Here is a 27376-nt window from a genome sequence, read left to right as displayed (position 1 = left end):
CTGTGTCCCTTCCCTCCCCGCCTCCTCTATAGCGCGGCTCCCCGCCTGTGTCCCTTCCCTCCCCGCCTCCTCTATAGCGTGGCTCCCTGCCTGCGTCCCTTCCCTCCCCGCCTCCTCTATAGCGCGGCTCCCTGCCTGCGTCTCTTCCCTCCCCGCCTCCTCTATAGCGCGGCTCCCCGCCTGTGTCCCTTCCCTCCCCGCCTCCTCTATAGCGCGGCTCCCTGCCTGTGTTCATTTCCTCCCCGCCCCAGTAAGCCGATTTGAGACCTGTGTTTTCTTGGCATTTCCTTTCCTCAAAGTATCACTTACCACAGGGCAAATTGCTGTAAATGGGAATGTCACTAATAGTACACACATCACTCTGTGTGCTCAGCGTTGCCTGTGACTCGTGTATAAGTCAACCCCTATACTTTGAATCAGACCTAAATATCTAGACTTTATTTTTTGTGGTAGATTACTGTACCACTGTGCATCACTGTTATGTTGACTGTCAGGTTCCCTCCTCCACTCTCCAGGAACCGGCCACACCCCATCCTTAGATCTTGCAGAGGGAGGGTTAGTGGCATCTCAGGCCACACCCCCTCCATACGGTAGTGCAGGAAACAGTTGAGTCAGACACCTGGAACAGGTACGCAGCTGGCTGGATCTGCATCTTCATTCTGGGCTTGAGAAATAGAGGAAAATAATGAATATAATACCTTGGCAAGCTTAGCATCCCTTTTATAATGCAATCATCAGCATGGCGGCTCCCTTGTTCCTCTCACTTTAAGGTTTGTTTACTTTCCCTCCTCTTTACTCAGCAAAGTTTTACAAAGTTGTTATTTTTATCACAATTTTGCTTTCTAATAAGCTTGTGGATGGCCTCAGGTTTATAGGAACACACTGAACTGTTTCTCTATCTGGGTCTCTAAATATTGACACCACCGTCTGACTCTGACCAGGAACAGCTGGGCAGCTCAATCTGATAGAACACAGCCCAGAGCAAATAGCTGCAGAGTGGGGCAGGGTGGAATGTCACCTCATTAGCCCCTAGTCCTCATCCAAGGCAGGAATCGACTGCTGGCTGGCATGCAGAGGGACCAACATTCCACTGAGAATGAGAGATGGAGAAATACTCAGCAAGCAAATACCGAACAATAGAAATTATACAAGCTCTAGAAGGAAAGAGAGATTAGATAGATAGATAGATAGATAGATAGATAGATAGATAGATAGATAGATAGATAGATAGATAGATAGATAGATAGATAGATAGATAGATAGATAATGTGATACATGAACACATTTGTGGTACATTTAATTCTGTCAGTACTTAAAGGGGAACTGAAGAGAGAGGTATATGGAGGCTGTCATGTTTATTTCCTTTTAGACAATACCAGTTGCCTGGCAACCCTGCTGATCCTCTGCCTCTAATACTATTAGCCATAGCCCCTGAACAAGCATGCAGCAGATCAGGTGTTTCAGTGGTTCAGACTTATAAGTCTGCACTGACAAGACTAGCTGCATGCTTGTTTCTGGTTTTAATCAGATACTACTGCAGAGAAATAGACCAGCAGGGCTGCCAGGCAACTGGTATTGATTAAAAGGAAATAAACACGACAGCCTCCATATACCTCTCTCTTCAGTTCCCCTTTAACCACTTGAGGACTGCGGTGTTAAACCCCCCCCCCCCCCCCCCCCCCCTAGTGGCCAGGCCATTTTTACATTTTTACTTAATTGGGCCACTGCAGATTTAAGGCAAAGCTGCAGGACCGCACAACTCAGCTCACAAGTGATTCTCCCCTCCTTTTCTCCCCACCAACAGAGCTCTCTGTTTGTGGGGTCTGATCGCCCCCACATTGTTTATTTTTTTTATATAAATATTTATGTTTTTATTTTTAAATAAATTTTACTAATTATTTTTTTTTTTTTACTTTACCCTCCCTCCCTCCCTCTCCCCTGCTGGCCAATCACGTGATCGGCTGTCATAGGCTTCTGCCTATGAGAGCCGATCGCTCTCTTGTCCTCCAGGGGGACAGTCGTGTCACACGGCTGTCCCCAGTACAGCCCTGCTGCAGATCGCAGATCTGTACAAAGTATTTAGACGGCAAAACCGCCGTCTAATAGTCTCCCGAGCGGCGATCGCCGCACAGAGACTGAAGGTGGGGCGGAGCTCCGTCCCCGAGCAGGAGATGCATGCGCAGCGTGCGCGCGATCTCCTGCTAGCCCCATAGAAGACTGTTCACGCCAATGGGCATGGAGCGGTCCTGGGGCTGCCGCACTGCTCATGCCAATTGGCATGGAGCAGTCGGCAAGAGGTTAAAGAAAACTTGTAACCAGGGCAGTTTCTAGGCTAAAATGCACCCAGGGCAAGGGTGTAAAAATTGCGCCCCTTTTCCCCCCACCTCCGTGGACTCTTGAACTCTTACTCTTTAGGGACAGTCACACAGCCACAGGTCACAAGTAGATCTGCTTACTTACTAGTGACCAGCCGCTCATCCAGGAGGAAGCAGGGACCAGGAAAACACACAGGGGAAGAAAGCTCGGAAAGTTGACTCCTCAATGGGTGCCGCTCACTGACAGAGTGCAGTACCTCTACAGGACATCAGGTGTCATTATGCGGTGGTGACGTGATAATGACTTGACGTCTGACGCAGGCAGCCCAGGAGGAGTCAAGGAAAGTGATCAAGCTGATAATCTTCCGATTGGCTGCACTGTGCGTCACCAGCTCCCTAGTGGTTACGTCCTTCTGCCTTTCCCCCCCCCCCCCCCCTCTTCTACTCGCCAGTCTGTGCTCAGGGCGGTCGCCCTGCCCGCACTGCCCAAGAAACGGCCCTGCTTGTAACAAAAAAATATTTGGTAAAAATATTATGATTTACATCCTGAAATGTATTACTGGTGGTGATATATCTTTAGTTCTGCCAGGTAATCTGTACAGAATGTTCATTACTGAGAGTTCTATGCACAGAGGGAGCTATTGCTTGTTTGTCAGTTGGAAGCAGCTGTTATTTCCCACAATGCAATTAGGTACACAGACAGTAAACTGCCAGGACCATGGTCATGACATCACACTGTGGGAGGGGTTTCACCACAATAGCAGACATACAGACCTCCCGGATGCTCTATTTGAGAAAAGGTAAAGATTTCTCATGGTATCAGCTACTGATCGGGATGAAGTTCAATTCTTGGTTAAAGTTCCTCTTTGACTTCTCCCAAACATACAGATTTTACCGACTCCCATACCCAATAATCAATACAGACCAAATTTAAAACCAACTACTGTACAGCTTAATTAGCACTTTAGCGCACCTGCAATGTGATTGTTAAGCTATTCAGGTTTATCAGCAGTGCCTATTTTGGTGTTAACAACTTCGGTACCAGCAGCCTCTGCCCCCTTAAGAGGCTGCTGGTACACTAAAACGCTGCATACCAACGAATCGCAGCAATAACCCGCCGGACACGCCGCTCTGTCCCCGCCGCAGGCTGCTCTCTTTGCCGTCGCTATGACGGCAGAGCGCTGTGTGTCGGTCAGGAGCCGCTTTCATTGGCTCCTGACCCTGTCACTCAATGTAAGCCAATGGGAACGGCTTACAGGAATGACAGGGCCAGGAGCCAATGAAAACGGTTCCTGCCCGGCTCACAGTGCTCTGCCGTCATAGAGGCGGCAGGGCAGCACATTGTGGCGGGGGCAGAGTGGCGGGAACAGGCGGGGGCGCGCGGTGAATGGGACAAAGAGTTTACGTCCAGTCAGAACCGCAGCGCCACCCGCCCGACATAGATTTATACTGCGGCGGTCCGGAAAAAGTTAAAATTGATCATCCATCCATTTCACAATGGAACTAGCAGTTGTGTTTAAAAACTCCATAAATCCTCTCCTGCAGGCGTCATGGTAGCATCTGCCTGGTTTGCCTGTGCCTACAAACAGCCCCGCAGTGAAACAATCTGGATACTGTGAAAACTGACATTGAGTGGATCCACATGAAAGCTGGTCTCTTAGTCCATGTCATGCCATTGGTATACTGCTCTCCGCTTTGGATAGCGGTCCAACAGGCTCGTTAGCATCTTAAACATTGTAACACGCGAGCAGCAATGCGGGAAGTAAAGGAAGCGAAGATGGGCAGATTTGACCAAGAGACAGATCTCTCTGTAATTGAACCTGATTAGAGAGAGATCTGTCTGCTGCTCATACACCGCAGGCTGATTCCCGATCAATTCCTTACTGACATTGATCCGTTATTGGCCTTGTGATGCCCCATCCGCCATCTTGCAGGCCCGACGTTGTCCCCCCTAATGTCCAGTGTGCCCACGGTGCACCATACTTGTGGCTGCTGCTGGCTCTGGGCTCTATCCATACATCCTCCCGATGTGGTTGCTGGCGTCATACACGTGGGCGTGTGTGTGAGGTCACACGTGCCCATGTTACTCCGGCAACCACACGGAACGGGTGTATGGATGGAGGATGGAGCCCGGAGCCAGCCATGGCCACGGACAGGTAATGTATAGTGCACTGGGCACCGGGGGGCACATTGGTCATTAGGGGGGACAGCGCCGGTGGTTTCTCCACATTCGACACTCATCCCGATATCGCTCATCCTTGCCACAGTGCACCCGATTGACCATGACGGCCCGACATCTTGCAGCATGTCTGATTGACATGCTAAGCCCGAAATTGGTTGCATTGTTGATTGGGCATGCACTTGGTGGCACCGATTTTCATCCGATTCAATAATAGTTATCAAATTGGATGGTCGATCAGCCGCCAAGTCGATAGATGTGTGGGCACCTTTAGAATGCTTAGGGGAATTGTTTTCATATTGTAAGTTCAGGCAAGGGAGTAGACAGAGATGGTAGGCCGATAACAAGCTCTGCTTTACTCACGTTAGGCTTGCTGGTGTTTAGTGCTTAGGTTTAAACACTCCTACAAGTAAAGGAAGTCATCCAAAGAAATAATATTTTCCACCAGTTGCTGTGACATGGCGTTGGTTCCAAAGAGACTCTTTTAAAAACACTTCATGGAGAACATTAAAGGAGTCACAAAACTTAATCCCCCTGGTGCCAGTATCTGGAAGCCTCAGTGACAGCAACTGGGACCAGAAATAGAACTGGAAACCAACAACCTCCCACAGGTTCTCATTGGCAAGTCTGGAGGGAGTAGCAGGCTGTTTTGTCATAAGATTGGCAAACATCTCCGAATTATGTAATAAGTGCAGATGTTACGAGCCTGTCTACGGACGCAGTGTTGAAATCTGCCATAAGAACCTAATAAGGTGTTCCTTCATCTTTTCATAAGCTGTGATAAGTGTTTCAATAACAATTTTCCGGAGTATACTTTTCTTTTCTTTTTATTTCTTCTTATTCTGTTTCTTTTCATCTGTTTTTGACAAATTGTCTGCCAAAAAGTCTCATCTTCTGTTTTTTTTTCACCAGCACTTTTTCTCTATATTTCCATGTCACCACACTTACCCTAGCACAGTGTCCCTTCTCTAGTATTCGTAAGCAGGGTCGGCGCATCCATAAAGGCAAAGGGAGCAACTGCCCCAGGGCCCTAGAGCCTGTATGGGCCAACCAGGTGTTTCCCCCCCAACTTACCTGTGCTCCCTGTGGACCCTGGAATGGAGCAATGAAAGACTGACAGAAGAGCGCACCTGCTAGGAAAGGCAAGATGCTACGCCGCCGAAGACATTGCAGGGGACCCCGAGGGCACAGTTAAGTTGGGATGTGATCTGGGGGAAGAGTAGCCATCTCAGGGGCCTTAGGGGGAAATTTGACTGCAACAAAGGGCCCTTAATGACCCTTTTTGGTTGAGGAGTCTGTCAGGGAGGCTCCCAGGTTAATCTTCCTCAGGGCCACATTGTTACTAGTAAAGGCCTTGTTCATAAGATCATAAGGAATGGCTACATGCTGGGCCGGTTCAAGCAACAATTGGGCCCTAGGGCAAAATTAGCCTGGGGGCCCCCCAACAGACACCCCCTGACCAAAAAGCATCATTAGAGGCCCTTTGTTGCAGCCAAATTTCCCTCCTGGGCCCCTGAGCTGGCTGCTGACCCTCCCCCAATCACCTCCCTGAGTCCCTGGGGAGCAACAGTTAAGATGGTGGAGGGACACCTTGGGGGCTCCTACAGGCCCTGGGGCAATTGCCCATTTTTTCCTATGGTAGCTCCGGCCCTGGCTACATGAAGTAGCCACATGGCAGCCATTTTGTTCAGTCTGCTATTTAGTGGACCAGCAGATAGGACTGTGGTAACTAGAATTAAAATTAGAAACATATTCTCAAGTCTCAAGGCTTTAATGTTGTGCTTTACAAATTGGTTTCAGTGAAAACTGTTCCACCCATACCGATGACCTTAACATTTACGTAGAATGCTATTTTCTGTATAATCAAGGGCAGCAGACAGGTGGTTGAGATTATCTCTTCAATGTATATTGAAAGAATCATCCCTCAGATGCTTCCGCCCACAAGCTATATATATCTGAGAGCTCAAACACTATTGCTGTAAGATGACATTTGGTCTTGAAGGGGAAGGTTTTAATTTGAAGTATTTGAGTTCTTTCTTCCTTTTAGTCAAGCCTCCCCTTTCTTACTGCAAAGCATGACTCTCATTTATTTTGTATTTATATGCCGCTGACATCTTCCACAGCACTTTACAGAGTATAATTTCCTATCATTAGCTGTTCTCTCACAGAAGCTCACAGTGTAATCCCTACCACGGTCGTATGTCAATCAGAATCTAAGGCCAATTTTTTGGGGAAGCCAATTCACTTATCTGTATCTTTTTGGAATGTGAAAGGAAACCAGAGTTCCTGGAGGTAACCCACGCAAACTCAAAAGCCTAGGTTCTCATATGTGGTACATGTACCCCAGGGGGTACTTAAAGCATACTTAAACTCTTGTACAGCACACAATGAAAAGTCTTTGTTCCACATACAGTTGTTCAAGAATTCACCTCTCTGTGATCTGTGTATCAAATATTAGATCACAGTGTCCAATTATCTCTTATCAGCAACTGTGACCAGATGGCAGGAGACCTCTGCCTACAGTTAACACCAAGGCTTACCCCCATTCAGTGCTCCCTGCAAAATAGAAACTAAAACTCCAGGCTTGTTTAGGACTTTTTGCCCCATAAAAGTTATCAAGCTGTGGTTAATCTTTTAGAGCGGAGAGGAAGTTCTGAGTTTAGCTCCACTTAAAGTGGTCCTCAATGAGTTCTTCACCTTGTCATAGTCAAACCATTCAAGAGATTAAAACATGATATACAGTATGTTATACTGTATACATTTTCCTAAATAAAAATTAAGAGATGTTTGAAAGTAGACCTTTATGAAGTACTCTTAAAGGTAATCAGTAATAAAACCCCCCTTCCTCCCCGGCGGGATATTTACCTCGGCAGGGGTAAGCCTCTGGATCCTAATGAGGCTTCCCCCGTCCTCCTCTGTCCCTCGGTTCTAGTGCTGGCTCCCCCAAAACCACCAGCTGTGGCTGGGCCACAGTAACGTCTGCGTTATTTACCTTCCCCGGCTGCAGTTCAGGTGCAGGAATGGCTTCGAGTCCGCTCTACTGCACAATTGACTCACATGCAGTCCTGATCGGACTCGGCTATTTCTGCCTGAGTCTGATCAGAAAGCCACTACTGTGCTTTTGGTGGATCGCTGTAGGCTAATATTTACTTTACTGATGTTTGGGGCTACCAGCGATGGAACCAAGGGACGGAGGATGAAGCAGGTTGTTTCGGCGCTTAGCTCTGGTGGTTGCCAGACCACGAATTACATCTCCCTTCACGTTGCAACAGCTCGGAGGGGGAATAGTAAATAGTATTTAACGGCTCCGGGGAGTTTTACGGCAGCAGATAGAGCTGTCATTTGGCTCGCCCTGCACCCAACTCACCGGCGACAAGTACATACATACGCACGGAGGATGATGGGGAAGCCTCTTTATTATTAAGAGACTTCCCCCTCCTGAGATAAGCACCCCCAGGAGATTTTTTTTTATTACAGATGTCCTTTAAGAAATACATGTGCGTCAAGGTATACTTGAGACAATATAACCATCAATTAGTGATGGTCAGAAATGCAGCATTGTCTGATTGGTCCAATGATTGCGAGTTCAGTGATTGGGCTAAAATCACTGAGTTGCAGTAATGCGGTATTCCCGCATAAATCTGATTTCTGGTTTCCTGTTTTCGAGTTCCGATCGGAAAAGCAGATTTCCAATCGGACATGTGGAAATTTCATTTCCACTGGATCAATATGACCATCCCTACCATCAATAGGAGGCACTTGGCCAACACAGTCATAAATAAAGGGATAAATGCTACAGTAATGTTGAGATATACACTGCCCCATAAGACAGGATCTGTAGCTTGGAATCATCAGCCCCGCCAATTCTCACGCATGGAGGCAGGGGCATAGCATATCCATAGCAGCCATAGCAACTGTCCTAGAGATGAGGGGGCCCAGGTGGGACTTGATGTGCCAGGGCCGTTTCTTGGGCAGTGCAGGCAAGGCAACTGCCCTGGGCTCGGACCGGCAAGTAGAAGAAGGGGGGAGCAGGCAGAAGGATACAACCGCTAGCGAGCTGGTGATGTGCCATGCGGTGTAGCCAAATGGAAGAAGAAAGAAGATTACCAGCGCGATCACCTTCCTTGACCACTCCTGGGCTGCCTGCGTCAGATGTCAAGTCGTCATCACTTCACCACCGCGTCATGACACCTGATGTCCTGTAGCGGTACTGCAGGCTGTCAGTGTGCGGCGCCCATGGAGGAGTCGGCTTTACAGGCTCTCTTCCCCTGTGTGTTTTCCTAGTCTATGCTTTCTCCTGGATGAGCGGCTGGTCACCAGTAAGTAGGCAGATCTACTTGTGACCTGTGGCTGTGTGACTGTCCCTAAAGAGTAAAGGTGGCCACTAACGGTCCAATTTCCAGCGAAAAATCGTTCGAGCGATCAGAAATTATGAGCGGATTGGTTGTAAATAATCTCTGTTGGTGGACACAATCGATTATGAGCGATTGAAAAAAATGTCGTCCGAATGAATTTTCGGCGAACCAAAATTTGGATTTTCCTGTTGGTTGTGATAGATAGGAAGCAAAGATTGGTTCGTTGATGGTGTAGTGAACGATGTATTACAATATTTCACTTCCAATCAGAATTTCTGATCGCTCTAACGATTTTTCGCTAGAAATTGGATCGTTAGTGGCCACCTTTAGGGTTCGCGAGTCCACGGGGGTGGGGGAATTTTTACACCTTAGCCCTGGGTACAATTTAGCCTAGAAACTGCCCTGTAATGTGCTCACTATTAACTCTCCTTTGTTTCTCCACCCTCTGATTTTGTCTTAGTGCCCATGGACTATATACAGTGTACATTGCATGTGAATGTTAATTGCCCAATCAACTCACATCCATAGTGGTGGTGGCATTGCTCAAGAGTGCCTAGATCTGATGGCCCCATGGAAATTTTGCTATGGAGCCACACTGCATGTAGTGATAGATCTAGAGGAATGTGTCTGCCTTGTGGGCCTCCCACTGCACAGAACCATATTTGCTCTTCTGTGTCGTTAGAATGAGCCCCGCAGATTATCACACAGTTCGGGGAATACAGATCCACTTTCCTCGCAGTTCTCAGATGTCACATTTGCTGGGAAGGAAAACATGCAGCACTCCAGTGATGTCATATTGTTATTACTGGACACAGGTCTGAATGGCCTCATGCTTCGTGCCAGTGAAATGATGTCGACAACTGAAAAATAATATTGACTTCACTACTGGCCTTCAATCTTTATATGCGAAATTGGTTAATATAGTTAATGAACAGCCGAAAACCAAAACATCTTTGGAGCCAATAAGAAAAACATCATAAGAGGATCAAATATTCAAATCTGCTGGAATATGGCCTTGTATAATAGGCCAAGTCACACTGTACATGTGCTGAATGTAAAGTGAAGGCGGGAGTGATATGGAGGCTTCCATATCTGTTTCCTCTTAAACAATACCAGTTGCCTGGCAGCCCTGCTGATCTGTTTGGCTGCAGTAGTGTCTGAAGTACACCAGAAGCAAGCATGCAGATAATCTTGTCAGTGCTGACAGTATTGTCAGAAACACTTGATCTGCTGCATGCTTGCTCAGGGTCTATGGCTACAAATACTAGAGGCAGTGGATCAACAGGATAGCCAGGCAACTGTATTGCTTGAAAAGACATAAATATGGCAGCCTCCATATAACTCTCACCTCGGATTCCTTTAAACAAAAAATGAAATAACACACGATTTGTCAAATCGGCTGTAGTTTCAGATACATAACATGCTTAAAGGGAACTAAGCACCTGGAAATGACATTTTTTAAAATGAACCTGAAAGGGAGGTTCATAATGGAATGTGCTTGGAGGGGGGGAGTGGGTTGAGGTGAGCATCACTACTTATCTACAGGGTGGTGCTCCTCTGAACCCCGGTTAATATGGGATCTGTTATTTTCTTCATGAAGAAACTGCAGCTGTCCTTGTATTGTTTCTTAGTTTGTTATTTGATGGTTATGTTTGCTATCCGACCTCCCTAATCCCTACTTACCATAAACCCCTCCCCTTGGCTCAATTGACATGAAGTGGCTAACAACCTCAAACCATACTCTCACCATACCCCTCCCTACCTGCCCTTTTTTCGAAACCCCTCCCCCAACTGAAAAATAATGTTATTTGCTTTCCAAAAATACTTTATTATTATTATTATTTTTTTTTGATATGCAATTACTTCTACCTCTCCAACCTCTGCCAACCCCCCCCCCCCCCCCCCCCTTGCCTTACTGTTTTGTATATGCATGCTTTATCTGTTCAATGAACACCCTTGAATCTAAAAAGGGCACCTGAACATTTGGGCACCCAGAACAGCCGATAGTAGATTATCGGTAAATCAGTAAATTAATAGTCTACTGTTAAAGTGGAAAAAACGATCAGAAAATATTTATATTGAATATATTTTACTACAGCCAAACCTATCCCTGGACCCTCCCTCTACCGATGTCTAACCTCAACCACTCCCCCTAGATAGGCTATCATACAAAGCTCTTCATAAGATGTCACCTCCTTATGTTTCCTCATTCATTTCACAAAACCATCCCAACCAAAACCTTCAATGCTCCTTTTTGTCCTCTAGCTTAGTCACCTACTCTCAACCCCGCATCCAGGACTTCTCACAAGCATCATCTCTCTTTGGAACGCTTTCCCCCAGCTCTGCTCCGAGCCTGGAAACCTTCAAACATACTCTCAAACATACCTGTTCAGAAAAGCCTACAATTTGCTATAGGTAGCATTGGAGGTTTACTGCCCTGTGTTTACTAACTCCTGTGTCTCCTTCCCTAATGTCTCCAACTCACTATTTTCTAGATTGTAAGCTTGCAAGGACAGGGACCTCCTCCTAATGTTTCTTATTCTGCTGTAATTTATCATATGAATATGTACTAGTATTGGTGATGTCTTAAAGAGAATCTGTACTCTAAAATTCTTACAATAAAAAGCATACCATTCTATTCATTATGTTCTCCTGGGCCCCTCTGTGCTGTTTCTGCCACTCCCCACTGCAATCCTGGCTTGTAATTGCCATTTTTAGGCAGTGTTTGCAAACAAAAGACATGGCTTCTAACTAGAGTGTGATAGGCTTGAGAAAAGCTCAGTCTCTGACTCATACAGAGCTTGGAGAGGGTGTGTATAGCTTCTGCCAATGACAAGCAGTGCAGCACATTCCACACATTCCAGCCTCAGCAGACAGAGCCGACAGAAGAGAGAAGATTAGATCATATAACAGAGATAACACAGCCACTGTGCAACTAGAAAAGGCTGCGGTAACACAGACCACATTAGAACAGGTATAGGAACTTATAGGATAGAAGAAATTACAGAGTCTCTTTAAACCACGCGTCAACTATGTACAGTATGTATTTGCACTTGTATTCCTGGATTGTAAAGAGTTCTGAACATCACATACTGTAAGGCTTGGTGGTGTATTCTCCACAGTCAGCATGCAACGCATGAGCTGACGTGGAGGAGGTACACACACTAGCACAAGGAAACAGGCTATCCCTAGTATAGTGGAGGGGAGGACTGACTCCAAAAGGAGATTGTGGCGCACAGAGCCGGTGCAGATCCGACAGCCACAAACAATGCTTTCGCTATAACGTCTCAGCGCAAAGTAGCGCTGAGCGCATAAACCAAAACTGAGGAGATCAGGACAGGTAGACAGAATGAACGCTTGCTAGCTAGCCGCTACTTAGTGACAGCAAGCGTCCACAACAAGACAGACTGGAATGAGGCAGCCAATGCGTGGCGGCGATGGCGTGCCTCACAAAGACAGGACAGGATAGTCAGGAAATAGCAGGATCAAGATAGATGAACGTAACACAGATAAATATACAATAAGTATGATTTCCTAGCGTTTTACAATTACAGCTATCAATGAAACTATTTGTAACGTCTGACTAACATATGTATATATCGGCAATGAACCGATATATGACGTAAGCAGGAACACTGACTAGGACTGGAACGATACAGGGAACAGGACTCAGAAGGATTCGTTATCTCCTCGCAGAGATGAACGCAATCCACAAACAGGACCAGGAACAGGATAACTAGCTCAGCACGGGTGATCAACGTGCTAGAACTGACTAGCTGAACACAGGATATAAACAGTTCGTGTACGTATATATCAGCGTCACTGATGTATCAACGTAACACGAATACAAGGAAAATAATAAACGTGCTGGTATGCATATATATGGGCAATGAACCAATATATGATGCAAAACCAGCAAAGTATCTTTAGAACAAGAAACACGATCGGGGGCTGAAGCGACAGCAAGACAGGCTTAAACTGAAGCTATGAAAACCCGAGGAGTCCTGCAGGAAGCAGATCTTTATACTGAGGTCATCCAATGGGAGCAGACATGCAGATTCCCACACAGGTGAATGATAACCAGTCACAAGCCGACAGCAGGGAAAGGCAGACAAAGCTATGCAGCCTGCATGGAAAGAGATCAGAACTGCCTGAGCTGCAGCACTACTACTTCCAGCAATACCTGCTGCAGCAGCGATCATGACAGTACCCCCGCCCTTAAAAGCGGATTCCAGACGCTTTTCAAAACTGAAATTCCCAACAAAACAGTCTGACTGATAATTCATGATGACCGGGACAGCCCGGCGAGACCAAATTCCAGAATCAGTCCCCACAAGACTGGACCCATCAGAACCAGAACCTACAGAACCATGCCCATCAGTACTACAAGCCCCAGTGTGACACCCATCAGAATCATGATTTCCAGAAGAAAGCCCTCCGAAACTCCCTGAGCGATACCCACCGCCTTCCAGGAACCGTTCAAAAACGCCAAAGCCTTTGCAATGCCCACCGGGACTGTCTTTACCAACACAAAACCCACTGTTGAACCAGTCCAAGGCACCAGGACAAGTTTTCTCAGAGACCTCCCAGAACACCTTGAAGCTCCAAAGAGATCCCCATAGGTCAGAACGCCCCTTAGGCTCACATGGAGAACTATCAAGAACCCCTATGGAACCTAGGGCAATTCCCGAGTCAGGGCCACAAGGACAAACATCAAGATCAGGGCTTTCAGGGACCAGAACCATCTCTGGGCATGCAGGCAGACTGGCAACATCAGAACATGTTCCCACTAAGGAAGCATCAGAGCACGTTAACACCTTAGACACACTTGGGCATTCTGGCAGACAAAGAACATCTGGGCACACTGGCACAAGAGAAACCTCTGGGCATGTCAAGGAACTGTGAGCCTCAGGGTCAGCCAAGACAGGACCAAAACCAGGACTGGCCAAAAAAAAATCATCATGACTAGACTTCGCAACTACTGGACTTTTACACGAGAATGCAGGATCAGACTTAGATGTCGCTGATTCCAGCAAAGTCAGTAACAAATCAGATTCAGGGGCACTAACAAGACAGGACAAATCTTCTGATGTATGCACTGAACCAGATAGGGACTCCACAACTACCTCTGGACTGGACAGAGACTCATCTAATACACTGGATTGGAGCTCATGAGGCGCTGCAGAACAAGTCAGTATTGCAGCAGCCCCCACTGGACTAGGCAAAACTGAGGAATTCCCTGGACAGGAAGGGGACTCTGGAACCTCTGCCACAGCGGCCAGAGAACCAGAATCTTTCAGGATACAGGGCTGGGTTTCAGGAACACTCATCAGACCGGACTGAAATTCTGAGATTTCTATTATTTTGACCAGAGAATCAGAATTATCCATGTTACAGGGCAAGACTTCTGAAACATTCAGAGGACAGGGCTGGGGTTCCTCGGCTGTTACAACACTGGAGAGGGACTCAACAACATTGGTTAAATCAGACTGTGTACAGGGCAAGGTATCTAACACACTTGCTGACGAGGACAATATTTCAATGGCTTCTGCTTTGCTGGGCAGAAATTCATCAAGTTTTATTAGAGCAGACTGTAATTACAAAACAGCTGCTAGACAAGTGAATATTACTGCAACACCAACTGAGGTAAGCAGTGCCTCAGACTCCTCTGCTAGAGGGTTTGAAGTATCCAAAGTACTGGGTGAAGCATAAGACTCTGCGACCACAGCTTTACTGGACAGGATCACTGAACAGTCCATGTTGCAGGGCAAAACCATGGAAGCACCTGCTGGACAGCACAATGATTCTGTGACCTGAGTTTCATTGGAGAGATCTACTGCACAATTCATGGTACAGGGCAAATTTACTGGAACATTTTCTGAACACGGTAATAATTCTGCGATTTCGGATTCACATAGCAGACGCTCTGAGTTATTCACGAAACTAGAGTGAGGTGTAGAAACAGGAAGATCAAAACACAATGTTTGCGCATCTGAATCACCATTCAATTGTAAAATTGGAAAATTCAGATGCTGGGGTTCTGAGGTTTCTGGACAGGATTGCTGGGACTCGGAAACTGATGTAGTGCATCTATTGGCATTAGGGATGGTCGGAATGCCAATTTCCGATTCCGCGGTAAATCCGCATTCCGTCATGTACCGATTACCGATTCCGCCTTCCGCTACCAATTTCCGCATTCCCATGCGGAATTTCCGCCGGAAATCGCGGAAATTTCGCCCGACTTTAACATCGATTTTCTCAAAAACTATAAGGTCTTTTTGAAAACTTTTTTTTGCATCTTGTTCAGAAGATTCTGTTTAATAAACCCTAAAAATTTGGTGTTTCTAGGACTTACGGTGGCTTTGCTATTAACTGCTAAAGTCGGCGGATTTTTACTGTAATATAAAATGCAGAAAATAGCCAGATGCAGATTTTCTGCATTTTACATTACAGTAAAAATCCACCGACTTTAATGGTTAATAACAAAGCCCCCTTAAGTCCTAGAAACACCAAATTTTCAGGGTTTATTAAACCGAATCTTGTGAACAAGATGCAAAAAAAAGTTTTCAAAAAGACCTTATAGTTTTTGAGAAAATCGATGTTAAAGTCGGGTGGAATTTCCGCGATTTCCGGCGGAAATTTCCGCGATTTCCGGCGGAAATCCGCCTACGGCTCTTACATTACCGATTTCCGCATTCCGATGCGGAAATGCAATTTCCAATCGGAATTTCGGAAATTGCATTTCCGCGGAATCCGAATGAGCATCCCTAATTGGCATCTGCTGGATCAGACAGGAGTTGAACTTTATTAACACAGGTAATTTCTGCAGAAGTGTTTGCAGAGACAGGCAAGATTTTTCTGGTGTCTGTTTCACTGAACAAAGACTCATGAGTACTGGCTAGGCTGGACTCAGAAGTCAGCAGGACCTCTGGATTCTCTGCTGAGAAATTTGTGCAGGGCAAAGTTAAGAAAGTATCAGTGGCTTCTGTTTTACTGGGAAGTAACACTGAGTTATCCATGGTACAGGGTGGAGTTACAGGAACATTCACAAGACATGGCAGGGACTCAGTAACTGGAGAAGTGGGACAGTCTCCAATTGACAGTGTGTCTTCCCTGGTATCAACTGATTGAATCGCATAAAAATCGTCCAAAATCATTTTCCACACATCGATCAATGGAGCCACAAAGTCATACCCACACACACCAGTTTTTATTAGGTTATAGGCAGACTTAATGCATGCATTCAATACTAATTCACTTTTTGCACTGTAAAATTGACAAAATGAACTTGAATCATTCTTCCATTCATTGACCAGAGCTTCCATCTCTCCTTTCTCAAATGGAGGATTCCAAGCATACTTAACAGGCAGATCACAGTTTGCAGATATGATTGTGGCAGGGACATATATTGGGTTAATTAGCAGGTGATTGGCAGATTCCTTATTCTTAAGAATCTCCAATACCTGTAGCAAGTGTTGAACTGTAGTGTATGCAAACTTTCCTTGCTTCACAAATAAGTTGATTTGTTCAATACTCTGTAATATCTCCTCATAATCATACTCAGATAATTCTTTTAAACAAAAATCTTTATTTTCCCTAGCCAGGGAGGAAAGTTCATTAGTAGTTTCATAAGTCCATTTAACTCCCCTGAAAGACAATTGCATTTCATTATCTGTTAATGGCAGAATCTCATTATAGGTCTCAGTCGCTAAGGATAACGACTCTGCAGATCGGACACGTTTCTTAGAACGTTTGCGTTTTGCCTTAGACCCTGCTGCCTTTGGTGATTTATTCAAAGCTGCAGGAAAATTATCAGGAACACTCTCTGCTTGCTGATCATTTTTGCAAACAATTGAAGGAGCAGCTGATTGGCCTGCTGCCAGGAGTTCATTTAGAGGAAAAGGCAATGGATCTATGCGCAACCAGTTATGGATCACAAACGCTAGATATTCCAGCGGTCTCTCATTCAAATCGGAATGATTGAGAACATCACATGCCCACTGAAACAATTGCCCTTTAAACAAAATATAACTTAGTTGGAGTGCCCAGGTTGAAACAGGAGTCGCTTGGAGATCAGGATTGGCCAGGAACCTGGCACATTCAGAGAAAAACTCATTTTCTGTTTCAGAGCTAAGTTCTTCAAATTTCTTAAAGGAACAGGAACCATAATTAACAGTGTCATACTTTCTGGGAATCCCCCCCCACAATGGGGATTGGTAATGGGGTTTTCATAATGTAAGGCTTGGTGGTGTATTCTCCACAGTCAGCATGCAACGCATGAGCTGACGTGGAGGAGGTACACACACTAGCACAAGGAAACAGGCTATCCCTAGTATAGTGGAGGGGAGGACTGACTCCAAAAGGAGATTGTGGCGCACAGAGCCGGTGCAGATCCGACAGCCACAAACAATGCTTTCGCTATAACGTCTCAGCGCAAAGTAGCGCTGAGCGCATAAACCAGAACTGAGGAGATCAGGACAGGCAGACAGAATGAACGCTTGCTAGCTAGCCGCTACTTAGTGACAGCAAGCGTCCACAACAAGACAGACTGGAATGAGGCAGCCAATGCATGGCGGCGATGGCGTGCCTCACAAAGACAGGACAGGATAGTCAGGAAATAGCAGGATCAAGATAGATGAACGTAACACAGATAAATATACAATAAGTATGATTTCCTAGCGTTTTACAATTACAGCTATCAATGAAACTATTTGTAACGTCTGACTAACATATGTATATATCGGCAATGAACCGATATATGACGTAAGCAGGAACACTGACTAGGACTGGAACGATACAGGGAACAGGACTCAGAAGGATTCGCTATCTCTTCGCAGAGATGAACGCAATCCACAAACGGTAACAGGACAGGATTCAGAAGGATTGGTTATCTCCTCGCAGAGATGAACGCAATCCACAAACAGGACCAGGAACAGGATAACTAGCTCAGCACGGGTGATCAACGTGCTAGAACTGACTAGCTGAACACAGGATATAAACAGTTCGTGTACGTATATATCAGCGTCACTGATGTATCAACGTAACACGAATACAAGGAAAATAATAAACGTGCTGGTATGCATATATATGGGCAATGAACCAATATATGATGCAAAACCAGCAAAGTATCTTTAGAACAAGAAACACGATCGGGGGCTGAAGCGACAGCAAGACAGGCTTAAACTGAAGCTATGAAAACCCGAGGAGTCCTGCAGGAAGCAGATCTTTATACTGAGGTCATCCAATGGGAGCAGACATGCAGATTCCCACACAGGTGAATGATAACCAGTCACAAGCTGACAGCAGGGAAAGGCAGACAAAGCTATGCAGCCTGCATGGAAAGAGATCAGAACTGCCTGAGCTGCAGCACTACTACTTCCAGCAATACCTGCTGCAGCAGCGATCATGACACATACCTTATATACTTGCATATAGGCCTAATTTTTCAGCATAAAAAATGTGCTGAAAAGTAACCCCCCAACTTATATGTGAGTCAGTGGAGCGGACTGGATGATGGAGCAGGTTTTGTTACTGGCAGAGAAGTGTAAAGATTATGCTCTAGTGATCCTGCTCTTGCCAGCTGGCTTCCTTCTTTATCTGTGCCAGTGGCATAACAATAGGGGTTGCCAAGGTTAGACTGCACCGGGGCCCTTGGGCCAGAGGGACCCGTAGGGCCCTCTCTCAACCACAGTATTAGCTCCCTGTGCTGGCAATAATCACTTCTATATGTGCTTTGAATAGTAGTAATCATTAACAAGCTGCTCCCAATCCCCTTATTGAACCTCTGACACTGTGTTTGTCCTTGGCAGGTTTTGGCACACCATATCAATTATTATGTATAGAGTACTTGGAGAAGCCCAATGTAAAACTTGCACAGTGGCCCAGAGATCCTTAGCTATGCCACCGATCTGTGCCCCCCATCCCCTGCAACATGGTGTGCAGAGTGCGCTGCTCAAGACTAACTGTGTCCCCTGGCTTGTGGAGCGGAGTGTGCAAGCAAGGTGTCAGCAATGCAATGATTGGGGATTCTTCCTCTGTGACAATTGCTGTGTCTCATATCTATGACACCATCTAGTGGCATCTTGAGACACAACTGTATCATCCTGGCTATGGGGAGAAGGGATGACTTGTGCTGGGGGAAGATATGGCTACTGGGAAGGGGGTTATACTGGGGAGAAGGGCTTATATGCGAGTCAATCACTTTTCCCTGGTTTCTGAGGGAAAAGTGGGTACCTCGGCTTATACGCAGGTCAGCTTATATGCAAGTATATACAGTATATCTATGCTCCCCACTACTTGTTTTGTAGTATGAACAGTGCTATGGAAGATGTTGCTGCAATATATATCAGCCTTGTATAATTGATTGGTCGTTTTTACTGATCTATGAGTTGTACATCTGGCTTTAATCCCGAAGCTCGATGTTCATAATTACTGAAGATTGTTGTCATGACTGCATTAAAATGATGAGAGTTGTTACGTACTTGCTATAAAACAAAGCAGATTTATTTTGTCTTTCAGACGAGCAGCTGATACAAGACGAGGATGACATGCCCACCTCTAGATTCAGGCAAAATGGTAAGAATGTTGCCCAATCAAAATCTTACGGTATAGGTGGCCATACAGGTTTAGATTCCCACCCAATGAGGCAAACAGATCAATCCCTCTCTGATCGCACAAACAATAAAGTATGAAAGCCAGCACTATTCTTCCTCTGTGGGGTCTGGTGGGGGATCAATAAGACAATAAATGGTGACAGGAAGAGGTTTTTTTCCACCGTCGTATTCTCTTAATCAAACTTGGCGTGCAGTGTTGAAAACCAGAAACAGCTGAAATCACATAAACAAACACAAACGCGCCGCCATATCGAGGTATCAAAAGTTGATTTAAAATCACATACCTACAGGGAAAACCTACCATGGGAAGAGTGGAGTTAGCTTGGAATTGATGTGTAGCATCAGGGCAAGTGCAGTGGCAACCGGCGCCACTCAGACTCAGTCCTAGACCAGGATCTCACCTCCAACTTCCCACTATCCAACCACACCCACCGGGAGGTCACATGGTCACTATGTTTGTGTTTATTTTTGTGACCTCTTCCTTCCTTCTTCTTATACGTTGTTTTTGTGACCTCTCTAATCTGAATGTGATCAGCGAGGTATTGAAGCCCCCACATCCTTCATCCAGATTTTCAATGGATTTCACCATGAAATCTATAGAAAATCTGACGAACTGCATACAGTTATGATACAGTCTGATACAGTGCAATGCTATGGGCCATTGATCTACTGCCGCACCCCCGATACATCTGATCTATTAAAATTTGCTGCTCAGTTGGATCGTAATTTGGAATAATATTTCATTTTTTGTTTTTGTTTTGTTTTCAATCATTTTTATCAAGTTTTAAGAAAAAAGAGGGAAAATAGTACAGATTATACCTAGAACTTGTACCATCAATGCAAATAATTTGCCGATGAATATGTTTACTGAAATACCAGTAAAACATGTTAACAGGAAGGCTTAAAAAGGAGCTGTCAGCCATACTATCTCAGAAAAAAACCCACATATATAAGTAGATAAATACTTGCTCTACTTACATATGTATTGCACTGTCCGCGTTTTGATTTTAGTGATTTTTCTACAGTAATAAAGGAGAAAATCCTTCTTAGCATTTCCCAATTTAAGTGTGGCTATTTTGAAGCCAATCCTGATGTCATTTCCTGCTCTACTCTTCTCTGCCTGATTTGCCCGCCCTTCACTATAGAAAGTGCATTGTCTCAGCATGAGAAATATTGGCCAATCAGAGAGGAACAGAGGTGTGGGAGGGGAAATTCAGGAGGGAAAGAGGCTTCAACCAATCAGGCTGCATTAGTTAAGTCTGAGGGGAAATAGAGAAGCAAAAAAGGACAACCCAGCATGCCCTGCTACTTCCTTTTTTCCTTTTTGTGTACCAAATTTTGTGTGTACCAAATAAGAGTCAGGTAAACTGGGGAATGATCATTTATCAACAAGAAAAGTAATAGAGATTTTAACTTTGGATTGCCAAAGGATTCACCTGTCAGTGCTCCTTCCATTCATTTGCCTACAACTTTATTACTACTCATCACAACAAAACAATCTATATCTTCTTTTTTTCGCCCCCAATCAGGCTTTTTTGGGGGGTTCTTTTTGGGTACTTTTTGCTAAGAATTATTTTACAGAAAAAATAATAAATTGGTAATTATTGGGGAGTGTGGGAGGTAAGGGGTGAATTTTACATGTTAAAAAAAATGTCTTTTGAATGAAAAAAAAAGTGTGTAGAGGTAATTTTACTATTTGGCCACAAGATGTCCTCGCGCATAACTTCCCTACATGTAGTATTACTACATTACTAGTATCAATCTATCAATCATTTTTTATGTGAATAGATGGTAGCAATCATTCATACGGGGACTTAGAACAATGAATGGGAACTGCGTTCCTATTAACTGATCTCCTGGCTAACGCTTGGCTGCGTTAATGATCCCTGGAGTGCGGGGTAAGGGGGGGGGGGGCAAGTGGGGGGGGGGGCGAGCAGGAAGGGGTGTAGTAGCTACGTCCCTGCAGGGAGATATGGGATTTTGCAGGGATATAGTTACCTGTCCCAGGTGAGGGGAAGTGGTGAAAGGACCACTATGAAAAAAATAATAATTTTAAAACACATAAATAAAAAGTACATTGCTTTCCAAGTAAAATGTGCTATCAATTAATTTTCTCCCATGTTGCTGTCGCATACAGTAGGTTGCAGAAATATGACAGAACCGACAGGTTTTGGACTAGCCCAGTGATCTGCAAACTTGGCTCTCCAGCTGTTAAAGAGACACTGAAGCGAAAAAAAAATTATGATATAGTGAATTGGTTGTGTACTATGAATAATTACTAGAAGATTAGCAGCAAAGAAAATATTCTCATACTTTTATTTTCAGGTATATAGTGTTTTTTCTAACATTGCATCATTCTATAATATGTGCACATTACACAACACTCAGCATTCAAAATGAGTCTTTCAGAGCAGTCTGTGAAGTAATGACCTCTCCTCTAGCAGAGGAAAAGTAAGTAGTCCAGGAACAGTTGAGATAATAAAAGTCAGATAACAGCCCTCTCCACCACTAACTTAGTCGGAGAGCTTAATGGCTTGTTTGCATAGAGATAACAACTGGAGTTTCTCAACTCTTCAGGTGGCCATACACTGGTCGATGTGCCATTAGATCGACCAGCTGACAGATCCCTATCTGATTGAATCTGATCAGAGAGGGATCGTATGGCTGCCTTTACTGCAAACAGATTGTGAATCGATTTCAGCCTGAAACCGATTCACCATCTGCTGAGCTGCTCCTGCCGCCTGTCCCCCCCCCCCCCGTATACATTACCTGATGCTCTCTCCCGGGCATCTTCTCCGCATTGCACGGCTCTGTTCCGGCTCCATCCCGGCGCTTCCTGTGTTACTCCGTGACCAGGAAGTTCAAATAGAGCGTCCTCTATTTGAACTTCCTGCTCACTGCAGTGACACAGGAAGCGCCCGGATGGATGGAGCCGGAACAGAGCCGTGTAGCGCGGAGAAGACGCCCGGGAGCCAGCCTCAGGTAATGTATACTTGATCGGATCGGCCGCCGCTAGCGACGCGCACTTTACCCGCGGGCGATCGAGGGTAATTTCCCGCACGGCGCGATCGACAGACTGATCCGATTTCGGGAGGAAATCGGATCGGCGGCTGCGTTTACCGCAAACGATTGGCAGCAGATTCGATCCCAGGATCGAATCTGCTGTCGAAACGGCCGCGAATCGAGCCAGTGTATGGCCTGCTTTCCTGTACTGGAAACAATTACAGTGATGTATCTGATCTTAATGTTTTATTTCTTTCCGCCAGTGAATAATAATGCATTACTGTTGTGGTCTCTGATTCTAAGGAAGGGCCCGAAGTAACTGTGCGAGATGTCAGAAGAACCTGTCCTTGCAGAACTCTGTGAAAGTCCTCTACTGCTTCGTGGTGATCCTCGTCATCGCTGTCATTATATTAGCCTCACTGGGTAAGTAGACATTGTTTGGTATTGTTTTTTTTCTAAGTTTTTTGATGAAGTAAAATCTCTTGTGGTAATGTTTTTACAAAACTTTCTTCTATTACGCAGCACTTTAATGTTTTAATTCAGCTTAAAGGGAACCTGAAGTGAGAGGGATATGGAGGCTGACATATTTATTTCCTTTTAAACAATGCACATTGCCTGGCTGTCCTGGTGATCCTCGGCCTCTAATACTTTTAGCCCTAGACCCTGAACCATAGTTCCCAACTGCCCCTATTTTGGAGGGACAGTCCCTCTTTGAGAACCAAATCCCCTGCCCCTCTTTCTTCCTCATTTGTCCCTCTTTTAGGACTGATGTACAGATCTATGAAAATATATGTATTTATTTTTCTTCTGAAAAATGCATCTAGTTGACATTAAACTTTATTCCCATACTTTAAAGTGATATATTTCTTATTATTTTTTTTTTTTTTAGAAATTAACATGACCCAGGGTAGAAAGGACCAGTGTGGTTAGAGTCGTAAAATAACACATTTGTCTTGTGAAATATTTACAGTATGCATAACTAGGCTTGTGCCGGGGACATGATTAGGGGTGTAAAGGGAGGGGGGACACCAACAGCCCAATAGTGTGATATTGTATAGATGATAATTAATAATGAGTAATATAACAATTTAATACTCACAAACCAGGGTTACCATTAGGCAACCACTGTGAAGGCAGGTGGGGAGATTAACCTGACCCCACTCAGGATTAAAAGTCGCTCTCTGTAGATGGGAAGAAGATGGGTACAACCCTCCACCAAGGGTGGACTTAGCAATATGTAGAAGCTTTCCAGAGGCGCCAATAAAATAAAAGTCACTTAAACGAGCTTAAAACCGATGGGGCAGTGGTGGGTCTATCCCATCCATGCAGACAAAGCAAACAAAGGAAGGACTGTGGCATCAACAGTCAAACAACAATTTATTTATACTCCACAGTAAAAATAGGCAACGCGTTTCACGGGCTCAATCCCGCTTCATCAGGCCAATCAAAAAGGAGCATACAGCTTAACAGCATCAAAACCACACTGAGCGCCTCTGTATACAGTACAGAGGCGCTCAGTGTAGTTTTGATGCTGTTAAGCTGTATGCTCCTTTTTGATTGGCCTGATGAAGCGGGATTGAGCCTGTGAAACGCGTTGCCTATTTTTACTGTGGAGGATAAATAAATTGTTGTTTGACTGTTGATGCCACAGTCCTTCCTTTGTTTGCTTTGTCCGCATGGATGGGATAGGCCCACCACTGCCCCATCGGTTTTAAGCTCGTTTAAGTGACTTTTATTCTATTGGCGCCTCTGGAAAGCTTCTACATATGATTAGGGGTGTGCAGGGGCGTGGTTCAAGTGTCCATCTTTCTTATCTCAAAAACTTGGGAGGTTTAGGTGAACAAACATGCAAATGAGGTGTTTCTGACTGAAGTATGACTGGATTAGCCGCGTGCTTTTTTCAGGAGTGGGATTCAAACACTACTGAAGCCAAAGAGACCAGCAAGGCTGCAAGGCAACTTGTAGTATCTAAAAGGAAATCAATATGGCAGCCTCCATGTAGCTCTCACCTCAGGTTCCCTTTATAGAATTACTAATATTTAAAAAAATATATATTTTTCTGTAAACATCAGCTGACTACAATCCCTTTATGGGAAGTGGCCTCCCATGTGTCTGACTTACTGGAGGAAGACAAGGCTTCTGCTCACATGTAAACAGTCTGAGCTGTGACCTTCATGCAATCCCTGTTTTCCTTGCAGCTATTCCAAATAAGAAAAGCAATAAAAGTAATCTAGCGGTGAATACAGATATAAATCATTGCAGGGTGGGATGTGTGCCGTCTGCTGGAAGATAGCGGGCAAAGGGCCATCTGCTGTACACCAGAGAGCAATACCGGATGTCCAACTGTTTACTGACTCTTCCTATGACCCACTCCGTTATTATTATTATTATTGTAGGGATTTTTTAGAAATGCTCCGGGAGGAATTCAGGCTAGCATGAGCTTCATGGGCTGTACCGCTTCCAGAAGTAGTCCAAATCGAAACCCACTGAGCTATAATAAACGTAAAGAGGGATACAGCTAGATATACTTACATTCAGTAAAATAACAAGATATATACAGGTGTTTCTAATCATCTGAATTTCCACTCTGACAATGTTCTAGAACTCAAAGTGACTCTGCAAATCATGTAGAGAGAAAGAATGGCACCTGATGTTACCGGGAGACTCGATGTAGCTGGACTGGTGCACTCGGGAAAGTACAAATTGATTCCAAATAAGAAGAATGAGACAAGCACTACATTCATAAAACACACCTTTGTTGTCAGCTGAGTACATACCGTATATCCTCGAATATAAGTCAACCTTGTGTATAAGTCGAGTCTAATATTTCACCCTCTTAAGTCAATTTTTATATTGACTCAAGGATAAGTCTACCCAGCAAAGTTCATGGCTGCACTTGGGGTCTAGGAATAATCAACAGCTGCACTTGTGGACCAGGAAGGATTAATGACTGCACTACATACAGTATTGCAGCTATTAACTCCTCTTGTCTCTTAAAGAGTAACTGTCAGGCTGCAGAAGCTAATTTAAACCTCTATTCTCCTGTGTTAAACAGTTTAGAAGGAAGCCATAAAGGCATTATTGAAGATAAAAATCTCTTTTACCTTTGATGTGTTCTTATCAGAAAAGCTGTTAGACCTAAGAGGACGCAAGCCGCATACTATACTGCAAAGCATTCTGGGGCCCTCCCCTCGGCTGCTAATGGGACGTTTCAGCAGCTTGTAACTCAGTCCAGCGCGTAGCACTGATAAATCTCCGGGGCAGAGTACACTGCAGAAGTCAGCTATTGTTCCTAGCCACATGGCTCATTAATATTCACTGCACACTGTGTTGTTCAAGTAGGAGCTTATCTGTGATCAGGAAGCAGGCAGGACATGACGACACATTTGACAGACAAACATGGAACCTGCCATGAGCTGTCAGGAGCATCTATCTCTGCATATACTATATACAAATTCTGTGAAGTACAAACGTGGACAGTGAAATGCATATGTATGTAATGTAAGTACAGCCAATCTTTAGCTACTGATATATGTGTTTATTTTCTCTGAGACCTTATACCTAACAGCTCCTCTTTAAAGAGACTCTGAAGCGAGTCTAAATGCACTTTTTTAACTTTTGTTAATGTTAAGCACTATAAGCACTGCTAAACTGCCGCATCCCCGTGGCAAAACAAGGGGTTTATACCCCCGAATTCCCTGTGCAATATCCACGATTTTCTTGGTCGTGGATTTTGCTGCTCATGGAGGCAGAGCTTTGAGCTGTAGCTCTGCCTCTTCGTGTGTCAATCTGCCCGCGGATCTCCGCCTCTCCCCGCCCCTCTCAGTGAAGAAAGAGGGGCGAGGAGAGGCGGCGATCAGCGGGGATTGACGCTCGAAGAGGCAGAGCTACAGCCCTAAGCTCTGCCTAAAGCAGGAGGTGCTCCCCGGACTCAGCAGAGGGAATTTGGGGGGTATAGACCCCTCATTTTGCCATGGGGATGCGGCGGGTTAGCAGGGCTTATAGTGCTTAACATTAATAAAAGTTAAAAAAGTGGGTTTAGACTCGCTTCAGAGTCTCTTTAAGTACAGCTAATAACTGCTCCAGGTCCCTGAGTGCAGCAGTGATTCACCCCCTCCTGCAGCCCAGTATTTTCCCCTGCCCTTTCCTTATTGTTGTGGCCAGAACTTTCAGACCTGTGTTTTCTTGGCATTTCCTTTATCAAGAAAGTGTCACTTGCCACTGGGTACATTGGTGCACTGATTGTCACTGATTGTACACACATTTCTCAGTGTTGCTCGTGACTCGTGTATAAGTCGACACCTATACTTTAATTTAGTGAGTTAGACCTAAATTTCTAGACTTATAGTCGAGTATATACAGTACATCAGATTATGAGTGGGGTGAAGTAAGAACAACCTGACAGCTGTTTCGTGGTAGGTTAGCGCTTCTTCTTCATAGCACCTAGCATTAGGCCACTGAGGAAGCATTAACCTACCGCAAAATACCTGTCAGGCCATTCTTTCCTTCCCTCACCCCCACCCCCACGGCCTAACCTCATGTATGTACCCAGTGGACAATAGAGGTGGGTTTTACAGTGCTTCTCTCTTTCTCCACTATTTGGAATCAGTGTGACTCTAGTGCTTTCTCACACGCACAGTGAAGTTAGTAAGCACAAAATAATGAAAAGGCTTGTGCTTCTTGAGGAATCTTACTTCAAAACAAAGCAATCTTTTTTCCCTTTGTGTGAGGGGTTGAACATTGTACTGAACAGACTCAGTAATACAAATAAAAATGTTTTTTGTATACTGTATATAACATAAAGTATTATTACAGATACCTAGTCAATCTGCTTTTATTGCTGGGAAAGAGGACATTGCCCAGTCTGTGCCTGGCCTCCTCCCCGAGTACCGTAGTGACATGTCGCCATGT

General features: G+C 44.9%; 1 protein-coding gene across 2 annotated transcripts in view; it reads left to right on the top strand.

The window, feature by feature from the left end:
* Positions 1-686: 686 nt before the first annotated feature.
* Positions 687-27376, top strand: part of SCARA3 (scavenger receptor class A member 3) — a 72544-nt gene continuing 45854 nt past the window's right edge. The window contains exons 1-3 of one of the 2 annotated variants that reach the window (XM_068280116.1): positions 687-770; positions 19368-19424; positions 22769-22888. In XM_068280116.1, coding sequence (XP_068136217.1) covers positions 19397-19424; positions 22769-22888 — 148 coding nt within the window. In that variant the 5' untranslated portion in view covers positions 687-770; positions 19368-19396. Of the gene's footprint in view, positions 771-19353; positions 19425-22768; positions 22889-27376 lie in introns of those variants that run through there. The other variant, XM_068280115.1, reaches the window with a different exon arrangement.

This window comes from Hyperolius riggenbachi, chromosome 4 (assembly GCF_040937935.1).
Source record: "Hyperolius riggenbachi isolate aHypRig1 chromosome 4, aHypRig1.pri, whole genome shotgun sequence".
Classification (NCBI taxonomy): domain Eukaryota; kingdom Metazoa; phylum Chordata; class Amphibia; order Anura; family Hyperoliidae; genus Hyperolius; species Hyperolius riggenbachi.
The sequence above is the reverse complement of the archived record's forward strand: the minus strand, read 5'-3'. Positions and strand labels throughout refer to the sequence as shown.